The following is a 21,418-nucleotide window of genomic DNA, read 5'->3' as shown; positions in this document are numbered from 1 at the left end:
TTGTCATATATAAATGTTAGGGCCAGCATCTCGTGCTTAATGGTGAACATGGGAACCATTTAGTGTCGACAAAGCGACGCCACGAGTATCTCGAACTCGGGTGGGTGGTACTCGTGGCTCGGGTGCATTTTATATCTGGACCATTAATTGCTAAATTATATGCATAAAAATGCAAGCATCTTACGGTTAATGGCGAATATGAGCACCGTTTGGTGTCTGTAACGTGCAAGAGCGAGATTGGCGTGCGTGAATAGTTTTGAAGTTGTAGATACGAGAAAGTTTTTCAAACAATATAGTTTCTTTCTAAGCATATGTTAGTTATTTAGGCATTTTTATAGTTGTGCACGCATAACTGTAATAAATGAATACATTATTTTCTTACATACCTGGTAAGTGATTTGTACATAACCTATGAACCGGTGATCCAATCCGAGGAATTGCTTCGTAAATTCTTGCTACTGCGACCACAACTACGCGGACGTGATTCTTCATTCCTAGTTTCCATTTTTTCACTAGTTTTGCTTCACTATACACGTTTAACAAAACTTTGAAAAAATAATATCACGATGCCTTGGAAGCGCGAAAAAGAAGTGAGGAATCCGGAGCTGTCACTGTCATACGTAGTGTCAGTGGTCTTTAAACTTTTTTTGTTTTTAAAGGCTAAACAATCGCGATGCCGACGAGTGGGAAGAAGGATACTACATTGTAATTCTCAATTATATTTCAGATCACCATGAAATAAAATCCACCGCACTAGCCAAGTGCGTATTGGTAGACTTCATATACCTTTGAGATTTCTTTTTTTTTTATAAATCTCTCTGGTATGCAGTTTTCCTCACGATCTTTTCCTTTACCATTTTAAGCAAGTGATAATTCATTTCTAATACACACATAACTTTGAAAAATCAGAGGCCTAGGATTTGAACCTCGGACCCCTCGTTCGAGAGACCAAGTTTCTAAACCATTAGGCTAATACTTATTTTAACGTACCTATTACCACAATATTATTATTATAAAAATTTTACTATAAACATGTTTTAAAATAGAGAGCGTCTCTAAACTTAATGAACCACGTGATACCATGGCCACCATACCGGTCCAACAAGTAGGGGATTCCGGCTTCGCCAGACAGACGTCTAAGCTACAAATCGATAAAAGTTTGTATATCATGTAATATACAAGAAATACTTCATTATTATTACATTACTGTTTACTAACGTTGGTATTTTCAGTTAATTACCCGAATTCGAAGAGTGTTTTTCAAGCGTACGTAAGAATGTCTCATTCTTAGACATGCCCTAGCAGCTTAACAAATGAGGTCGTTGGATTTCTCTAAAATCGTATTGTGAAAGTAACATAAGCTATAAGTTCAAGTAGTCCTGTTTTTGTTTAATTATTAATTGCTAATTATAATTAAAATAGGTTTTTAAAATAATAAAGTCACGTGATAAGCACGACAAAATACGCGATTTGCCAGTTGATTCTATTCTATGGTTATTGATAATAGTTTAAACTGTGTCCGTACTTATACTTCCAAGTTGCTTCACGCACGAAAGTGAACGTGACCTGTTTATCCAATAACAAACCATAAACTACCGAATAATTGCGTTACACCGCACTTGATTATTTATTTGTATTGAATAACGGTTACAAAAGCATGGTCTCACCGGCAACGAGTAACGAATATTGCATGCTTTACTATTCCATCGCTTTCATGAGTGTCCACTTAACGCAATGAGAAAAAATTAAGCCATGGTCGTTACGTATTAATGGAAAATTCATAGTATGTGGAAGTCGTGTCCAGTAATTTCTAGTAGATACATGACTTCCCGATGTCAGGGACTCATTCGGCCTTAGAATCAAATCTGAATTCGCTGGATTTTTTATTCAAGAAGCAAGATACCTTTAATTGATTTTGACAGTGTTTCTTCAAAATTTGAGGGTCTTTTTACAGTTTAAGGTTATTTAAATAATATAGTAAAAGCCCATAATTTATTGAAGTCGTTTATCTTAACCCAGTCTGTGTGAGACATGTCGGTAACGTGAGAAAAACTTGGACGGTCGTAACAAGTGAACAACAAAAAAATATGATGTAATGTGCGCATCTTACGAATGGACCTTACACAATAGTAAATGGACGATAAAATTATAATAAACTTATGGGGACCGAGAATACCCTAGAACGAAAAGGGCTTAAATCGCGACTTGTCTTTACTGTGGCAAGGGAGAGAAATCATTCTAAGGCGTTCCAGCTTAGTCCTCAGGGGTAGCGGCGCATCTGTAGACGACCTCAGGTAGGAATATCTAATACTATCTGGGTTTGATTACAGATGATCATGGGCGGCACTAGTCGCATACCATCGGGTAGACTGCATGCTCGTCTGCTACTCCTATATTATAAAAAATCGTTTTTAAATATAGAAGTAGCGAACGAGCAGGCTACCCGATGGTAAGTAAGCTGGTAACTATGAACGTCAGTTATTAACCCTATGTTGGGTTTATATGTCCCCAAGGACGCCCGCATCTTAGGATTAAGTGTCCTATGAATTCAGTTAGATTTAGATCATAGCAGCACTTAAAACTGCAATTAAACTTAATGATGTGAAAGTTTACGAACACCACTTTGGGTTTTTATAAAGCAATTCGCATTTTTATAAGTTTATATATTTTTTTCGTTTTCTATATTACCTTTAAAATAATATTAATGGTAATTTAAGGCTAAATTGGTAAACATAACATTTCACAAATAATTTTAAATTAATGTAATATTTTCTTTAAAGATATGACCACACCTAAGATAATATGGAAGTTAACAATAAAATTTTATGACGGAACTATCTTTACGACTTGAATCACACACATATTACGACTGGCTGAGTTAAATCAATTATAACACATATACAGCTGTCAGTCTATAAAATTTATAACCCTTTCATATTTAATCACTAATAAATATTTAACATTTACATTGCTAATTTTGGATAAGAAAATGAAATTTGCAATTGAATATTCTAATAAACCTGTTTTGGTGGAATCATTTTAATAATTAATTGGACACTGTTGTTGTAAACAAAAATACCAGAAAGTTGATTATAATAAAAGATTATCTTTGTTATCTAATTTTTAACGATGTTTTTTATTATTTTTTTGACGATTTCTACCTACACTGCAATAATTTTGCAAGTGTGAGGAATTTTGCACTGATACTTACAACGCTCAGAAGGGATTTAAAAAATATATTTTTCCATAATTATCAACATTTACTATAATGCGTCTTTAAATTTATTCATCAATAAATAACACGTCCTTTATAAAAGACATTGCAAAAATCAGATAAGATTTCATAACTCAAAACAAGACTGAATGTTTCGAAAATAAAAAAAATAGAAAAAGTATTTAATAAGTCACGTAAAGTATCAATAGTTAAATGTATATAATAGTTATGAGGTTTGTACATGAATGTGATTATCACACTAAATAATAGTGTGTTAACTCATTCAGAGCCTAACTGCGAATCTAATTATAATTAGCCATAAAATATATGAGATTGTAAAGTACTTTTGTTCCACTTTCTATTATTCTATTAAAGCAAAACCCTATTGTTTCGTAGTGTCTGAAAATAAATAAAACAACGACTGATTGCATTATCGTACCGTAGATGTGATTTAACTTACGGTGGTGTAATTTAGGCGTGATCAAACCATTCGTTACGCTACTGCCCTGCTTGACCTGTATTAGGGTTACCTATTAGCACGTGTAATGAGATATAATTGTTTCAATAATTATCACAATTTTACATGTCAATTACGAACACTTTTGTTATGTTACCAACATTTTTATCAACTTCTTCGTGTTGTTTCAAGTTATTTTCTGGAAAACAATTTCCAGAAAATAATAAGTTTTCACTGTTTTCGTTTATTTTAATGTTGATGTAGGTATTTAAATAGTTATGGATAAGGAATTAATCACTACAACTAACTTCACGACACGTTCCTATGTCAATAAATATCTCTAGATAGATAATATCGCTCTATAAATTTATTGATTCATATTTCTAACGACCCTTATTGATAAAGATCAGTCTATCCAATGATATGCTTGCCTAAGATCGAAATTTGATAATGTCTGCATACTATAAATTGACATATTTCGATTCTCAGTTGGCAAAAAATACATAGATTAATGTATAACTCATAATAGCAGTGTTAAGAGCTGCTGTGCTCTGGTTTAAAGGGTGTGGTAAGGGAGACATACTTTTCCGAGGCGTTTTAACTTAGTCCTCAGGGGTAGCGGCGCATCTGTGGCCGACTTCAGGTAAGAATATCTAATCCTATCTGGGTTGATTACAGATGACCATGGGCGGCAGTAATAACTTACCATCAGATGGACTGCATGCTCGTCTGCTCCTCCTATAAAAAAAAAAAGATTGATATAAATAGCAGTACCCTTAGTATGAGTTTTTACGTTTTTACAAAAGTGTCTGCTTTTTTACGTATTTGCCCTAACACTTGCATTCAGCGCCCCAAGCGGACTATATCAGAACTGATTGGAAATGTATTGGAAATACGTAAGCAAATACAAAACAGTCGTTTTTGAAAAACCGTAAAAACATACATACACATACTAAGGGTACAGTTGTAAGACAAACTTCAGCGTTCAAATCGTTTGACAGCCCTGACAATGATAGACGCTAAGCCGCTAACGCAATGGAGATGCTCCGCCGATTTGCTGTTTCTAGGGCAATGAACATACCAATTAGCAATAACATTACATAACCGTGAAATACGTTACATTATCGCTTTCGTTACTTCCAATCATCCTCAGAGCTTATAGGTGACTTGCCTGTTGGGTAACTTTAAAAGTTGATTCGTAACGCGTGGTCCTCATTGAATTCCTTACCTTACATATGTAATTATTGTTTTGTATTACGAGTATAACTGGGTATGCTTTTAAATTAATAACCAATAGCATAAATGGTATTACTATAAAGGAGGTAGTTTAAAAGGTCCCCTTCTGCAAGAGGTACAATTCCGGAGGAATCCCCTGTACTTGTCTTATAACAACAGTGTTAAGGGCTGCTGCATTCTAATTTAAAGGGCGTGGTTAGGGAGACATACATATATGAAGCGTTCTAACTTAGTCTTCAGGAGTAGCAAGGCATCTGTGACCGATCTTAGGTAGGACTCTAATTTAACCAGAGATTGATTATAGATGTCTATCGGCGGTAATGGTCACATACCATTAGGTTTTTTTATAATAAAGAAGTAGCAGACGAGCATGCATGGTATGCATGGTAGTGCCGCCCATAGACATCTGTAATCAATCACAGTTAGGATTAGATATACCTACCTGAGGTCAACCACAGATGCGCCGCTACCCCTGAGGACTAAGTTGGAACTTCTTACAATATGTCTAATAAGCGCACCATTAATATGAAGTGGTTGCATCTTATTGCATAGACTTCAATAGCATTTATTCACAGTGAAAGGATAAAAATACTTAACGATGACATTTACTGAACCGAGGTCATCTTGTAAGTGTAACCGATGCTTATTGAGTAACAAAAATATATTTCCAATATTCCTTTTTTATATTCTAAGTATCCACATTTTATTATAAAAACCATTATTTATTATTTAATTTAAATTAAAACTCAATCCATATAAAATGTTATTTTTTTTTCGCACTGTGAAATATCAGCAATGAGTATCTTACACAAATAATAAAGTTGCTAAATAAAATAGAAACATGGTCTCATAATTGCTTTACATTTTATTTAATACTTATCATAATGTTTCCACATAATGTATTGCGTTCGTATCTTACTAAATCTAAAAATGCTAATCTACTTACCTCTGAAAGTTGTCGTGGATTTGTATTTGGTATCGTTATCATATTCAATAATTACACAATAAAAAATCGAAATATTTTGTTTAAAAACAGCTGTGAACTTATGTATGTACGGTTACGGACTTAAAAAGCTAAACTTCTTTAATCTAATTAATATAAAATGTTTGTTATGTATTTAAACATATTATAGTTGAGCAAACTGTAACTAGACGAAAGGAAATAGTATAAATTAATTTGTTGTGTGCCGATGTACGGTACGTGCATCTTCGTCCCGCGCTGTATATACCTATAATCTGATCTCCAGCTCTTAAATGTGCCCAAAAACGGTCCCATAATCCCACTCACAGTAAGAAAAACCAACGACGCCTCATATGTTAAAATCTGTCAAGCTGTTTGGACTGCAGGTCGTGCCAAAGAATGAAACATACTTGTACAATGTTCATATGTATGTACTAACAATTGTACATACGCTCGAAAAGACATTAACATTAACATCTCCGCAGTCGGGAAAAAATTACGCGATCACACTGGAGGAAATGTCAATTTTCAGGTTTAAGCCAGTATATCATACGAGTGGCCATATGTTATGCGATCTGATATGTTCCTGACTCACGGCCAGGGAGCTGAGAGTGAAAGTTAGGCTGTTTTGGACTAGTCTAACAACTGGCAACTGCCGTTTATCGACGACAGCCGATGGACGGCTCAATGCTCTGCCGGTTGCCCGACTGAATGTGTTAGTGAGAAGCATAGATTAGTAAAGATACTTCGCCGCCTTGAAATTGAATGAAGCCACAAACTGCTTATTAGTAAGTTCTTTTTTTGAATTCTTGACAAATAAAAACATTTTTAGAGAAAATTTACGAATAAATAAATAATAATGCGTAATTTACATACTAAATAAATAATTATTTCAAATGTTTTAGGGACATTTTAGCACGGAGACGTGGCAAAACTTTTTTACGCAACTATTTCCATTCTCAAAACTGGGTATATTTTCTTGTTAGGAGTGAGTAATCTTTACTAATCTATGGTGAAAAGGAATAAGTTTAAGTGGTGTTCAAACGAATTTTTTAAATGTTAGGAGGAAATCAATCAATATTTTCCATATTTTTTTTATCTTTTACTTAAATGTTTTACCATTATGATTGATTTGATTATTTCAAATACATTTATATCGAAGGTATATTTTGAATTAATTATACAACCAATATTAGACTTTCCTAAGGTGTTTGAGTCAGCTCTACTTATAACTACTAAGTGTAAACTCTACTAGAATAAATATTTAATTATGGAATAGAATGCGTACAAAATTTTGATAAATGTAACGGATACCCAGAGAAATTATCTAATTATCATGCGTGAATAATCGAGCTCACACGCGTTCCGTGTCTTAATTGGTCGTTCGTATCCCACTCGATATGGCATTTATATCGCTACCACTTCTTGCTCACTCGCATACTTGTATAGCTGCATAAAATACCTGTAAATAATGTTACGCAGGCGGCTTGAGTGATGGCCGTCTCCGCTACCTAGAAAGAACTGTCTGCAAGGGTAACGAGATTAGATATTAATGTTTTCCGCTCCGCCTAATTGGCATTTCTATGAAATTGATTTTTGAATAGTGAATTATATGACGGGAATTAAGTGTCAATAAAATAATTAAGTATGTGCTGCGGCAAGTAAATTAGTCCTCAATTTGTATTTGGATTGAGTTGTGTGGTACCACCTTACTTAGATAAATATACATATATCTTAATGCCGTTTTATCGATAGTATTGATTTATTGTATTATTCAAATATTTTTTTATATATCATTTTAAAACTTACATAGTATAAAAACCGCTTCCAAAATAATCGATAAAATGCACAAAATGTAGGGCTTCAGAATCTAGGTACACCCTACATCAATCCTGTATATATCAGCAGTAACGACATGACATGATTCGATTTTGTAATTGATCCAGTTTAGAGATTAATTCGTTGCCGATAAATAGATTTAAAATTGATTAACAAACGTTTTGTTGCTTCTGGTTATATCGTGTTCTTAAAATACTAATCCTATGTATTTATACCAAACGTGTCAACACCTTACAAGCAAATCCTTTACAAGTAGATTGATTACTTGAAAGTATTTATTAAATTTCCAATTTAGTGAAAGTTGTTATAAAAGTTTTAGTCATAAATGGCAAAGACCTAAGAATATTTATTTAGAATGCATTTGGCTATCGATTCAAGAATTTTATTATATCCGCTTAAAGATTAGTTTCATGCACATCTTCAATCATAGGATACGATTAATCGATCGATGTTAATAGTGGTTTTATAACGTTGAAATAGCTCTTTAAGATTGGATGTTGATCATTAAGTCTGGTTTAACTTCGCCGAAATACTAAGCAAGGCAATCTATGTAGAGTTGCATATTGCCAATTTTGATAGAGCGGATATTTTGTAAGCCGCTTATAGCACACACTCTATAATTAGGCATGAAAATGCAAACCTTGTAATAAACACCTTATGATAAGAAGTGTAATTTCAAACAGCTCGTCGTATAAAATTTTAATTATGAACAACTGCACTTTAATTATCACGATAATTTTGCATTTGAATATAAAGATTGATTTAGTTACCAATATTCCCAAAATACCCTTGTTGAAGTTAAATAAATAATGTTAAATCATAAGTCTCCATGCGTCAAAAGGTCAAATTGTTATTGTTCATGATTCGTTGCATTCAATGCGTTTGTAGTTAGTTATGTAGAATATACATACATATTTTAGACCAATATTTCAAAAAAAATATCTCAAAAGGTATATGAAGTCTACTAATACGCACTTGGCCAGCGGGGTGGACTAATCCTTCTCATTCTGAGAGGAGAGTCCCGTGCCCTGCAGTGGGACAATAATGGGTTGATGATGATGATGATGATGATTTTAGAAATAGAAATGAATAATTTATGAACTGTAATCAAAGAAATGTATAGAGATATTTTTATCGAATTTTTTTTATTGGTAAAGTGATTTATCAATATCGAATAGACTATTAATTCGATGCAAATTGTACCGTTACACCTTCAAATAAATTTAGGATTCAATCATAATAAAATAACAGGACATGTCAAAATTTATAAATACCGTTGTAAATTGTTACTCCGCTCCGTTTTTTAGAAAAAAGTATTTATTTGTGATTATAGAAAGAAAGAAAGAAAAAAAACGAAAGAAACCATTTATTTTACATGCTATACAAGTTACAACATACAAAAGAAATAATAACAATGGAAGGGATACAATAAAAAAATAATAACAAATAAAAAAAACACGTGATGTAAACGATACAGTATAGCAGCAAAAATGGTCGCACTCAGTCTCTGCCGATGCCTGTGAGAAATAACAGACTCCGGCGACTGGTTTTCAGAGACTAGATAGAAGAAAGAAGAAGAAAGAAAGAAGAAACTATAGAAGAAACTCTACCCAAAGGACAATCAAAACACTTCATATTACACGACCTACATAATACATATTCAATCGAACGGTGTCGTGATTGTAATAAATACTTAATTGGAACAATTTCATGCAATTTGCATATGAAAATTTGCCGTCAATGCCCTGTGGCTTATAATTTCGATATCGGAATATAATAAGTATTATGTAAGTATTCAATAATAGTAATCATGTCAGTATGGCGTAATAAATATACTACTTTTATAGGGCACTATAAAATAAATATTAAACTATATATTTCAAAACTGTATTTCAAAATTGTATAGCTATCAATATAAAATATAATATTTAGGTATATGAATTCGTACTACTCGTACCTATTTGTAGGTATCCTTACTAATATTATAAATCCGAAAGTAACTCTGTCTGTCTGTCTGGTTGTCTCTTCTTCACGCCTAAACCACTGAACCGATTTTAATGAACTTTTGTACAAAGATAGTCTGAGACCCGAGAAAGGACATAGGATAGTTTTATCCCGGAAATCCCACGGGAACTAGCGATGGCGATCTAAGATCGATTAATCGGAGAATCGACCTTTTCGACCCAAAACATCGATTATTTTAATCGATATTAGTAAGGATTGAATCGTAAACTATGCATTTAATCAAGTGATGATCTTTAGAAAATTTGAAGGTACGAATTTTCAGTTTTATGTATGTTAGTATGTTATATTATTTTCTTTTAAACGCGGGCGAAGCCGCGGGCAAAAACTAGTTATTAATACGAGAGAGAATTTTGCTTGAAATTGAACAAATTTGGTTGAAATAAAAAAAAAATTACATAACTGCAGCCGACCTCATTTAAAAAAATGATTTTGACACGGAGCTACGAATTTCGCGGGTAAACTTTCTATGCTTATTTTATAACGTCTTTCAATCGGTATTAATAAGGATATATTTTATTTAAAGCATTGGTAAACCTGACCAATATTACAAGTAAAAGTTTATGATTGCAAGTTGTAATATGCAGATTGTCTCGACTTTCCATCCGCACTATAAAGTACCTACCCAAGTACCTGAACACTGTCAATTAATCACAATTAAAATTCACAAAAGTAAATGCACAAGTAATGTCTGCAATCAATTTAATGTCATCATGTAGACCTTTTCCACAAATTCAGAATGCTCTTTGACGGGCAATTAATTGAATTACTCACAGCATGTCCTTTGGAAGTTATTTGTGTATCTTTGTAATTACCTCGTTGGATATTACTCGATTGAAATGAATATTCATTAATTATTCATTCTTATAGTAGTAGCTTTATTTTTATTTTATATTATTTATAAACCAAAGTGTCTTTCCCTTACTACTCTCACCAGACAACAACGCTTATCTCTACTGCTACAAGAAAGTCAGAAATAGGCGTGATCGCGGTGTCAATTAAAACGAACCACAATATGTTCTATCATCTTCAAAGACAGACAAAAGATTAGAAATCTGTATTACTTTCGGGAACAATATTTTTTTAAATTTTAAATTAAAAATGATCTTAAGTAATCTTATTTTATTATTCTTTTACATCAAAAATAACTTTATTAATATTGGTTTTCTATGTTTCCAGAGCGCTGGTGTTGGCGCTATCGTGCGCGTGTGCAGTAGCGCTCGCGCCTCTCACAGCCCCAACGGACGATGACTGTGCGCTCTACCTCACAGGCCCTGGAAGGTCTTCAGCTTACGATTACAGTCTCAACCTGTTAAAAGGCAACTTGTAAGTATTTTTTAAATTATTGATTATAATACAGAACAGTCAATCCTAACATTTTACCTATATTTTTGATATATTTTTTTGTTAGTAGTACTAGTAACAAATAATAAAACAGTAAGTCTTAATTTCTTAGTCTTATTAGAAATAAATAAAACATGAGGACTATAAATTACACTCTAGAGTTATAAAAATATTCCTCTATGATTGCTAACGACATTTTTTCGTATATATAACGTGTTTTACTATCTCTCCATAAAGCGATTGACATAGCGTCAATGACCTCTTGAGACACTTGGGAAACGAGATACAAATCATTAATGAATACCGTGTGAAAGTCTTGTGGTATACATATACAGTAGCAACATCGTTCAAACGTTGCCTAAATTCAATGTCAACAACTACAAATGTAGAGCAAAGTCATACTGTCACTCTTGCATCAACGCAGTAAGATATCAAGAAAGTACGTTTAGTTATCTATATATAAAAAATGAATGTTTGTCTGTATGTCCTTTATAGGATCGTAAACTATGCATTTGAACATGTCATGATCTTAAGCTTGCTTTTAAGTTGTTGTGAATGAGCCCACGAAGGTTTCTGAGTTGGTACAACCATTTTTCGACAGATGGCGCCATTGTCATTCCAATAAAGGTACAAATTTAGAGTTATATAATCATTTTTTAAAACGCGGGCGAAGCCGCGGGCACTTCTAGTTGCTTTAAAATTATAAGTTAAGATTACAATTCAATAGAGTATGCAAATTTGATCGGTAGCGTGACATGTTGACGCTTGCCGAGTAATGGTTGATCGGATCGGCCCAATGTCAACAAGTGAGTAACGTATGACATCTCAGTCACGACATACTAGGTATGTAGTTTTTTAATGAACGTAGTAAGCGAGTATGTAGTACATTTACGATAATGTTCACTTGGATTTGTATTTTTATTGATTATTGATAAATATATTAAAAACATTGACTGTGGTTGGTATGCAACTTTTTTTTTATCAGAATTAAGTAATGTAACACATTAACATTGCCATGAAAAGTTATGAATCTAGTTTAAAAATTTGTTTTGCAAAGAAAAAAGAACAAAAAATATTATTAAAAAGCGATATTTAATTAGCTCCAAAACACGTTATATATCGCATATTGTTGTTTTGCAATTCGCAGTAAGTCAAGATAAAAAAGTTCGAAACTTTGAAACGTCGCGATAAGTTTTAGTAACTTATAATTATTGATTACTTAGATTCCTTTTAATCCAATACATTTATTTGTATATATCATATTCCGATATCTTTATGTGAAGTCCAATAGCAAAATAAATACGTTAATCACGGTAATAAATATCCTTCTTATCAATGATCCTTTCAACATATTACTATATTTATTCAGCTATTTTTATCTTATAAATGTATACATTATACAAGCAGACTAGACACATTAACAAAGACGTCACGTTATGTCGAAGCCAATGTTAGAGAGAGGACAGCGGACCCAATGTCGCACTATCACCATTGCATCACAGTCGTAGACGTCGCCGAAGCAAACTTGACACATTTCGGCGACACACTTGCTGTATCTCCATTTAAAATATTTATCGTCTACTCTATTCACTATAACATATCATAAACGTATATAGGCAAACTAGATCGATTAGCAAAGACATTATGTTGAGGCTAAAAAGCATAAAAGAGAGAACAACGGTCTCATTGTCGCACTATTACCGTTGCATCATAGTCGTAGACGTCGCCCACGCAAACTTGATACATTTCGGCGACACACTTGCTATGTCTCTATTAATCTACCATCTACTTTATTAACGCTTATACTAATGTACATGGGCAAACTAGATCGATTAACAAAGAGATTATGTCCAAGCCAATGCAAGAGAGAGGGCAGCGGACCCAATGTCGCACTGTCACCGTTGCATCACAGTCGTAGACGTCGCCGACGCAAACTTGACACATTTCGGCGACACACTTACACTTTTTCTATTCTAAATATTAACTCGTTATGTTTCGATGTGAATATCAAATTAGTTTATTTACACATCAGTATGTCACAATTTTATCGAGCGTTTTAGTTCTGATAATAATAATTTACATAAAAAATATAGTGATTTGAAAAATGTTTAAGAAACAAATTACCAGGTCGCTTTTATGTTCTGAGAAAATTGATCTTTAATAGGGTTAATGCAAATTTCGTTTCTATAATCGAAGCGCATTGATATAACTTTAATATGAATTTCGACTTAGGTAATCTTATTCATGTATCATACTTGAGTATGTAAGTACAAATAAGTCCATATAAATAAGGATAAAAAATAATAATCGTTGGTACAAATAAGTCCATTTCAATGAGGAGAAAAAATAATAACCTTCTTATTCACTTATATATTTATAATAATTAGCCTAATCTTATTTATTAACATAGAACTTCAGGAGTTTCTATCATCACTATCTATTTGCGATATAACTTTTAACCTAGTCCTATTTCATTGAACTTCAAAAATTCCTAACACTACAATCTATTTGCGAAATCATTTATTACTAGGTGCTGTTTATTACCAGTGATCTTCAGAAATTCGTAACTTAGCTGTATTTTATCCCACCATTTACTTTACCATTTAGCACAACCTACTAAACGGATGTTCAAACATTGACTATTCAGACGTGACAAATCTCACCCAACCGGGTTGTCGGAATTGTGTTAACAGTTGTCATCGTACTGTGAATGCAGTTATAAGCGATTGTTTGTCTTCGGAAAATAAACACACAATGATTCTCGAGCAAAACAAAGCGTAATTTATGTCACATGATCACATCTCTAACAATATCTTCAACAATAAGGTCAATAACTCATCACTGCTTAGATTTACGTTTCTGCTTATTTATCATACATGATTGACCGTTAATTCATTGTCTTAGAAACGATAATTTCAATCTCTTACCATTATATTACTTACTAGCTGACCTGGCAAACTTTGTACCGCCTCAAAATCTAGTTATCAAATATATTTTATTTAAAATATAGCCTATGTTACTCGTGGATAATGTAGCTTTCGAATGGTGAAAGAATTTTTAAAATCGGTTCAGTAGTTTTGAGCATATTCATTACAATCAAACAAACAAAGTTTTCCTCTTTATAATATTAGTATAGACTATTAGAATAAATTGCCACTTTAATCATTACAGTATGTATTATTAAAAAGTTATATGTACCTACATAATTTTAATAGGTACCTGGCAAGTAGGAACGCATTGGTGGGCAGTGTGATATAACTCTAATCATCATCAAATCATCTTTATTTTATTGTTGACCCACTAATGACGTTATGGCTATAATTCACCATGTTCCAAGTACGCAATCATATTATGCTTCAAAATATTTCGACGTGCGTTAGTTGTATACGCGTTGAAAAGTTATGCTACGTACCTTTGACCCTCGTGTATTTACGATGTTCTCATCTCGTACATTACATTAAATAACACAATTCGAGAGGTCCGACGAGCGCTCACTTTCGAAATCCTTTCGCTACCTTTCGTTAGCCAATTCATCATGAACTTACACTATTAGTCTGTTACTGAACTTAACAATTATATAACACGAGCAAAATAGATTATCTAACGATGTTTATACAAATCATCAAATTGTGTATCACCAGAGTCGAACCAGACAAGGTTGTATCACGAAATAATAATAATAATAACGCTTTCTACACTCACGCCATGGACACATACGAAGACAAATACATAAACACCCAGACCTAGAAACAGAAACCTAAATTCATCATTTAGATATCTGTCTGGCCGGGGATCGAACCCGGGACCCTCTGCGCGTCAGACCGGTATGGTGACCGCTCCGCCACGCGGGTCGTCAGTCAAAAACTATCGTTAAATACTACCTAAAATAAATCGTCAGGTATTGACAATACCCCATTAGCTTACAATAAAGGTGCACAATAGTGCACATGTCGGCGCCCAAGTCATAAATTCTGCGCTGTTTGCGCATTGACAATAATTCTAAAACACAATGTGGAACATGTTATGTCAATAAGTAGGTACACCGTCTACCGTCTTAGTAACGGCCTGACCCTCCAATAATATCGTTTGTCTCCGCAACCACGTATAAGTAACGTAAGTACGCATAAGTAAGTTGTGGTTTCAGATAAATTACAAGTGTATTTTAAACACTATTTAGTTTCTAGTTAAGATTAAGAAATATGTATCTTTCTATATATGTTCTGTGGATGTATCTATTTGACCTACTTGATGTTTGTAGATGCTGTAAGCAGAGGTCTTTTGATTACTGTTATATTGTTGTGTGATGATTATGAATAAAATTGAGATATCACTTAACTAAAGGCTGATGCACTTTATTAGCGGTGAAAATATTTATTTTTATAACAGAAAAGGCATCGAACTCATTTATTACACGTTACATTTTTTCTATCGACTTATACCTATAAACAGGTGAGAAACACAAAACTCTATGGAAAGTTTATCGGACAAAGGCGCGCCGTTGAACTGGCTGCTCTAGCTAAACTATAAGTAAAAGGTATACAAAACAAATCGTTTAGAGCAAGTTATGTGAATCTTCCACTTTCTACAGCCATTAGATTGGTCACGCCCTGTTCGTTTTATTATAATATATACCCACGCCGATCGAGTATCGCTGAATAGATAATTATGTTTCTCCTAAAACGTTAAAATATTTAGCCAAAAAAGAAACAGCCGTGAAAGAGTCGCTTAAATTCCATTTTCGTGACTAACGAGAATAAAATTAACCATAACCATGTTTGTAAGTGAATATATCCGATTGAATAGCTGACAATACATCCCATAGATAAGGATTTACATAAGCGTCTAGACAGGGACACTCGTAGTATTTTTTGACCATCGTTCGAACTATGACATAACTGAACGTGTTTATTAAAATCTGGCGGGAGTCAAACTCGTGACCGGCTACGTCATTAAAATTGGTTTAAAAACGAAAATTAACGCAAATGAATGCACCTTCTACGATTTACTAATCTGCAGTACCAATTTTATATGGAAATTCCTCGTAAAAACAAAGCAATTTAGGATGGTTATAACATGTTGTTAACGCGATATTTATGTTAATTTATTCAGTCACATGACTAGGCCGGAAGGCGATTGTGATAATGATTTGAAAACGTCGTAGAGCGGTCATCGAGATTCGTAACTTAAAGTTTAGTGACATCGATTAATTTATGCACATAATATCGTTATCAGTAAATGTGATTAGACAAAGTTAATACTTATAAGCATAGAATTAGTACTTGTAAGTTGATACTTATACAATTCGTAACAAGGTGATAATGACAAAATATTTGTTTCTAAAAATTGATATGAAGTTTAGCGCTGTCGGATATATTTTTACATTAATGAATGCTGCTAATTAATATTATAGATCAAAGAAATAGTTTATCAATGTATGGGTTTATAAAATAGAGAACAATTTGCAATCTTTTAAAATATTTTAACAATATAACACCGAGTTTAATTTTTAATATTGGCCAAATGGGAATAGATAGGAAATATTTTGGAAAGACCAAAAAAAAATTAATTAACATTGTATACCTATGTCCAAAATTGGTACATTTTAAGCTAATCCACCATCACCAAATTCCATAAAGTACCTATTCCTTATATAACATATGACCTGTAGCGAGAGGTAAGTACAGGTTGATCGTACATTTGTGATGTAACGAGGTCACTACGTTTTCTTTAATCTTACGGCAATAAATAATTACAGTTTCTTTACTGGATGTTGGTAACCAAATTTCGTCGTTTCGACACTATTAACAAAAATGATATAGGTACCTACTTAGAGCCTTTACATTCACACGGCTTAATCTTAACAAATCTCAATTTACTTCACGATGCCCTAGATTCCCGTGATAAGAATGTTATTCTATGTCAATCGGTAGATCGGTAAGACATTTTGCTATAGACAAAAAGATATATACATATGTAAAATTATTGTTTTAAATATAAATTGACATACTTAATATAATAATATACAATTGAGGTAAGCTTTTAACGAAGTAAATCATCATTACTTTATTATTGTTTGTAATATACCAAGAAGTTATTCCTTTTACTTATTGTACCTAGGTAAGTAGGTATGTAGTTATAATGAAATTCAATGTAAAAATTTACACAAGTTATGTAAATTGATTACACAATTACACCATAATTTCAAACCTTGACGGTATTACAATATGTAGGTACATATTTGTTTATAGTTTTACGGTGAGTGGAGCGGTATTTTTAGTTGCAAAATGATCTTAATCAAAGTACATTTCTATAAATAGAAACAACAAAACAATCCAGTATATATTTTGGTCCTTAATCGTTGTTTGTTTACAAGTTATTGACTACTTTTAGTGTCATTTATAAAAAGACGTGTAAAAATCAAACTTCATAAATTGTCGTAAATATTTCAATAACAATTATGGTCGAATTTCGACCGAGATACCAACACTAGTAATAAACACGCGTAGCTCATAGATGAGTAAAGCTTACTCACTCCTAACAAGAAAATGTACCCAGTTTTGAGAATTGAAATAGTTGCATAAAAAAGTTTTGCCACGTCTCCGTGCTAAAATGTCCTTTAAATATGTGAAATAATTATTTATTTATTATGTAAATTACGCAGTATTAGTTATTTATTCGTAAATTTTCTCTAAAAATGTTTTTATTTGTCAAGAATTCAAAGAAAAGGACTTACTAATAAGCCGTTTGTGGCTTCATTCAATTTCAAGGCGGCGAAGTATCTTTACTAATCTATGGCGTAGCTAAACAAAGATGACAACTTTTTAAAGTGGCCAGTAGTACATAAACACACCACTTTCCCTGCCACTCTTGTTTATTCAAAAAGGCTTCGTTACTTTAATTCCTGTTTTGTTACAGCGGTTACGAGGGTCAACACACATGCATAACGTATGAGGCTATCAACCAGGCTTATCTCGACGCGAGGAACAGAATTTGTAAGTGCCTTTAGAAATGTTTGTAGAGCAAGTTGAATTCAGAGAAAGTTTGCTGTTATATTATTTGGACTTTTCGAATTCTATTATTAAATTATTACACAAGTTTATCGTGTTTGCCTACCTGTAATACGTAGGTACCTTATTAATAAATTAAGTATCGGTAATAAATGCTCATAATTCGGTCACACGGTTTAATAATGCGCACGTACATATTGCAAATAATCGTATATAAAACGCTATAAAAATGTTGTAAAACCTTAAATGCTTTATAATTGACATAGTTTCGCGATTATTAATGTTAAAGATTACTTAAATGACGACTGACTTGTAATTTCAAATTTACATTTAATGAATTTACATTTACATAATATGGTTCAATGTATAATCATTGTTTATGTTTATGAGAATTGATAGGAACACATTTAGGGATCACTTTTATATTATAGATAATTTGCATTAAGCACATTTTGGTGATTAAAACATTTTTATATTTTTTATATTAGAAAACTATTCAAAATATTTTATTATACATATTTAGTTCTTTTCATTATGTGTTATTTTTATTATCAATTTATCCTTTATGTATTCGCTGGCCGGTAAGATTTTATGGGTTAGCATAAAAAAAAGGAAAAAAATGTGTTTTGACGCTTGAGTTATATTTTGAGCGGGAATAAAAGTTTGTTGTAAATGGTTCTATTTATCAACAGATATCCACGAATTATTGTTCGAGTATTAAGTAATCTAAAATCAGATGGACAACATCATTTACTGATTTTATAAAACATAAACCAATATAATAAAATAAATGAAAGTTGTTACGACGGAATTTGACTTAGATTTTCACTGTTTATATAAGTCGTAATAGCATTTTAATTTCTTTGTATGAATGCTAATTAATTATATATATAGATAAGCGATGTGACAATTGTATAATTGTTAGAGTTATAAGCACTACATAAAATTACACTTTTCCCACAGTGGTGTCTCAGCCGAAAGGCGACTGGAAGGCCGAAGACTTTGCAAGTGTGGGAGAGTTGATACTCGACATCTCTATCAACCTAGCACGCACGTAAGTGATTGACTTATTATTTAAAATACCTAACTAAAAAATCCTAACATTTTCAGGTTTTAGAAAAATTATCCTACATCGTTCCAAAGGAGAATGCCCATTCTTGGTACTGATTTTTCTCATGCGTCAAAATGAAAGTAATATTAAAATTATTTATTGATTTTTTTACATAATTTCTCAATCAGAATAGTTTCTTTGAACAGGGGATTCCATTTAAGATAAAATAAGACGAAATGTTGATTGTTGTTCTTAAAAATTAAAATGGCGGTATTTTATACTCGGAATTCAATAAGATCTATTAGTGTTTTGACTATTGATTTTTCTCATGCGTCAAAATGAAAGTAATATTAAAATAATTTTTTGATTTTTTTACATAGTTTGTCGATCAGAATAGTTTCTTTGATCAGGGGATTCCATTTAAGATAAAATAAGAAGAAATGTTGATTGTTGTTCTTAAAAATTAAAAAAGGCGGTATTTTATACTCGGAATTCATTATTTTAGGTTTTTAGGATTATTTTTACCTACTACATTTAAAAGTAAATGAAATATGTTAATCGAACTACATTATAGGTACCTACTATCAGTTAAAACCGACCATCAATCTATCGTCGGATATTTTCGATTTTGAGGTTATGTAAAATTTCGGTAAATAACTTCAGAACCCGGGTGCTGATCTAAAAAATAATTATTGGTGCTAGTATTTGGTTAATTATTCATCGTCCACATCAAGTTTCAATTAGATGCAACTCTGGACGGCGGTCCATACTTTCATGGGCATTGTCCTTTACGATATCAAATAATTCGCCAAGTACGAGTCGAACTCGTATATGGTCTTGCGTACCACCAAATGTTCATTATTTTTTATTTATTTTTATTCATTTTATAATTTTCAACACTAGTTATATGAAACAATTATATGAAACGACGCCATCATTTTCTAAAATTTTATGACCACGCTATTAATTTATAATTTTAGAAAACTGAAAACAAACATCATATTGTTGCTAACTGATGCAAACGATATTCATCTTGCGTAACGCTACACCACGTAATTGTTTCCTTGCGAACTTTCAACTGACATTTAAAAACTTCTGTCCAAACAACCTTGCTCAAGTTTCGTGCTCATTGTCAATATTGTTGATACATAATCATTAATCTAAGCTGACCACAAGGCTGGTAACCGAATCAGATCCGTTCTTTTGTCTTCTTAACGGGATCGATTCAAGGCTACTTAGGCTCACGACACGGAAAGAAGTGGAAGCTTTTGTTTAACATTAAAAAGATTGGTATTATTGAATGCAGGATATCACAAAGATGTTTGAATAGGCCTTTTGAGATATTCAAACGAAACTAATGGGTAACAAATGGATAAAGTCAATAGATAAAGGACGGACAAAAGAATTCAGTCCGTAACTAATTCTGAACATCAACTATTTTAAATAATAATGAGAAGTCGGAATGTTTGATAGAAGAGTTCAGCTACTTAAGTAGGTATTAGCAGTATAAGTTAGATAGTTCTAACTCCGAGGAACTCTCGGGGATCGCTAAAGCTTAGTCCTTGGCTATCAGTGATAATATCCAGCCTTAAGGACTCCAGTTCCTTAAAATTGGAAAAAGTTATTAGCTCGTACTCTATCTTAATCTCTCGAAAATTATTTAATCATTCATCGATGATTGAGATAAAGCGAAGGTAACACGTAAGGATATAAGTGACCTTTAAAGTGAGGGGTAATTCAAAATGCTACCAAGTGGATGTAACCAAACCGGCTCCATTGAGTCATATCCTGATCAGGCGCCGGAAGAAACTGAGAGACCGCCTCCATAGTAATTACAACGAATCCTATTTAATGATACGGATAAGTGCGAGAATGGCCTTTGAATGCAAAAATGTATATAATTATTCCATTCATCAATTTATTTGCCAAAAGTTCACTTTTGGACATATCTTTTTCATTAGAACTAATAAGGATATCTGCATATAGTCGTTACCTAACCGAGCTGATGATCCACCTGACCATTTTTTCGTAATGCCTTTTTTAATATTTTCAAATAAACAAAAGCGTGAAATATTATAAGTTTGTAAATTCCAAAATCATTAAAATTGCTTGAACCAATAGCAACAACAACGTATCCTTCACTTTATTCGTTGATTTAAAGTAGGTAAAAATCTAAGTTTTATTCAATGTTACTTACCTGACTATTTTCATCACTAATTTGCCTGACTATTTAGTCTTATATTGGTAGAATTAGTTAGTAAGAAGTTAACAACAAAATTTGACAGAA

The 21,418-nt window shown here is 32.6% G+C and overlaps 1 protein-coding gene across 1 annotated transcript in view; it reads left to right on the top strand.

Moving 5' to 3' along the window:
• Positions 1–21,418, top strand: part of cysu (peroxidase homolog) — a 47,126-nt gene that overhangs the window by 11,787 nt on the left and 13,921 nt on the right. Inside the window, exons 2-4 of the mRNA XM_073073167.1 lie at positions 10,909–11,055; positions 17,989–18,065; positions 19,044–19,134. Of these exons, the coding sequence (XP_072929268.1) occupies positions 10,909–11,055; positions 17,989–18,065; positions 19,044–19,134 (315 nt within the window). The remainder of the gene's footprint in view (positions 1–10,908; positions 11,056–17,988; positions 18,066–19,043; positions 19,135–21,418) is intronic.

The sequence above is a fragment of the Epargyreus clarus genome, unplaced genomic scaffold (assembly GCF_041222505.1).
Source record: "Epargyreus clarus isolate Ecla_fem2 unplaced genomic scaffold, WU_Ecla_fem_2.2 ptg000005l, whole genome shotgun sequence".
Taxonomy (NCBI): domain Eukaryota; kingdom Metazoa; phylum Arthropoda; class Insecta; order Lepidoptera; family Hesperiidae; genus Epargyreus; species Epargyreus clarus.
The sequence above is the reverse complement of the archived record's forward strand: the minus strand, read 5'-3'. Positions and strand labels throughout refer to the sequence as shown.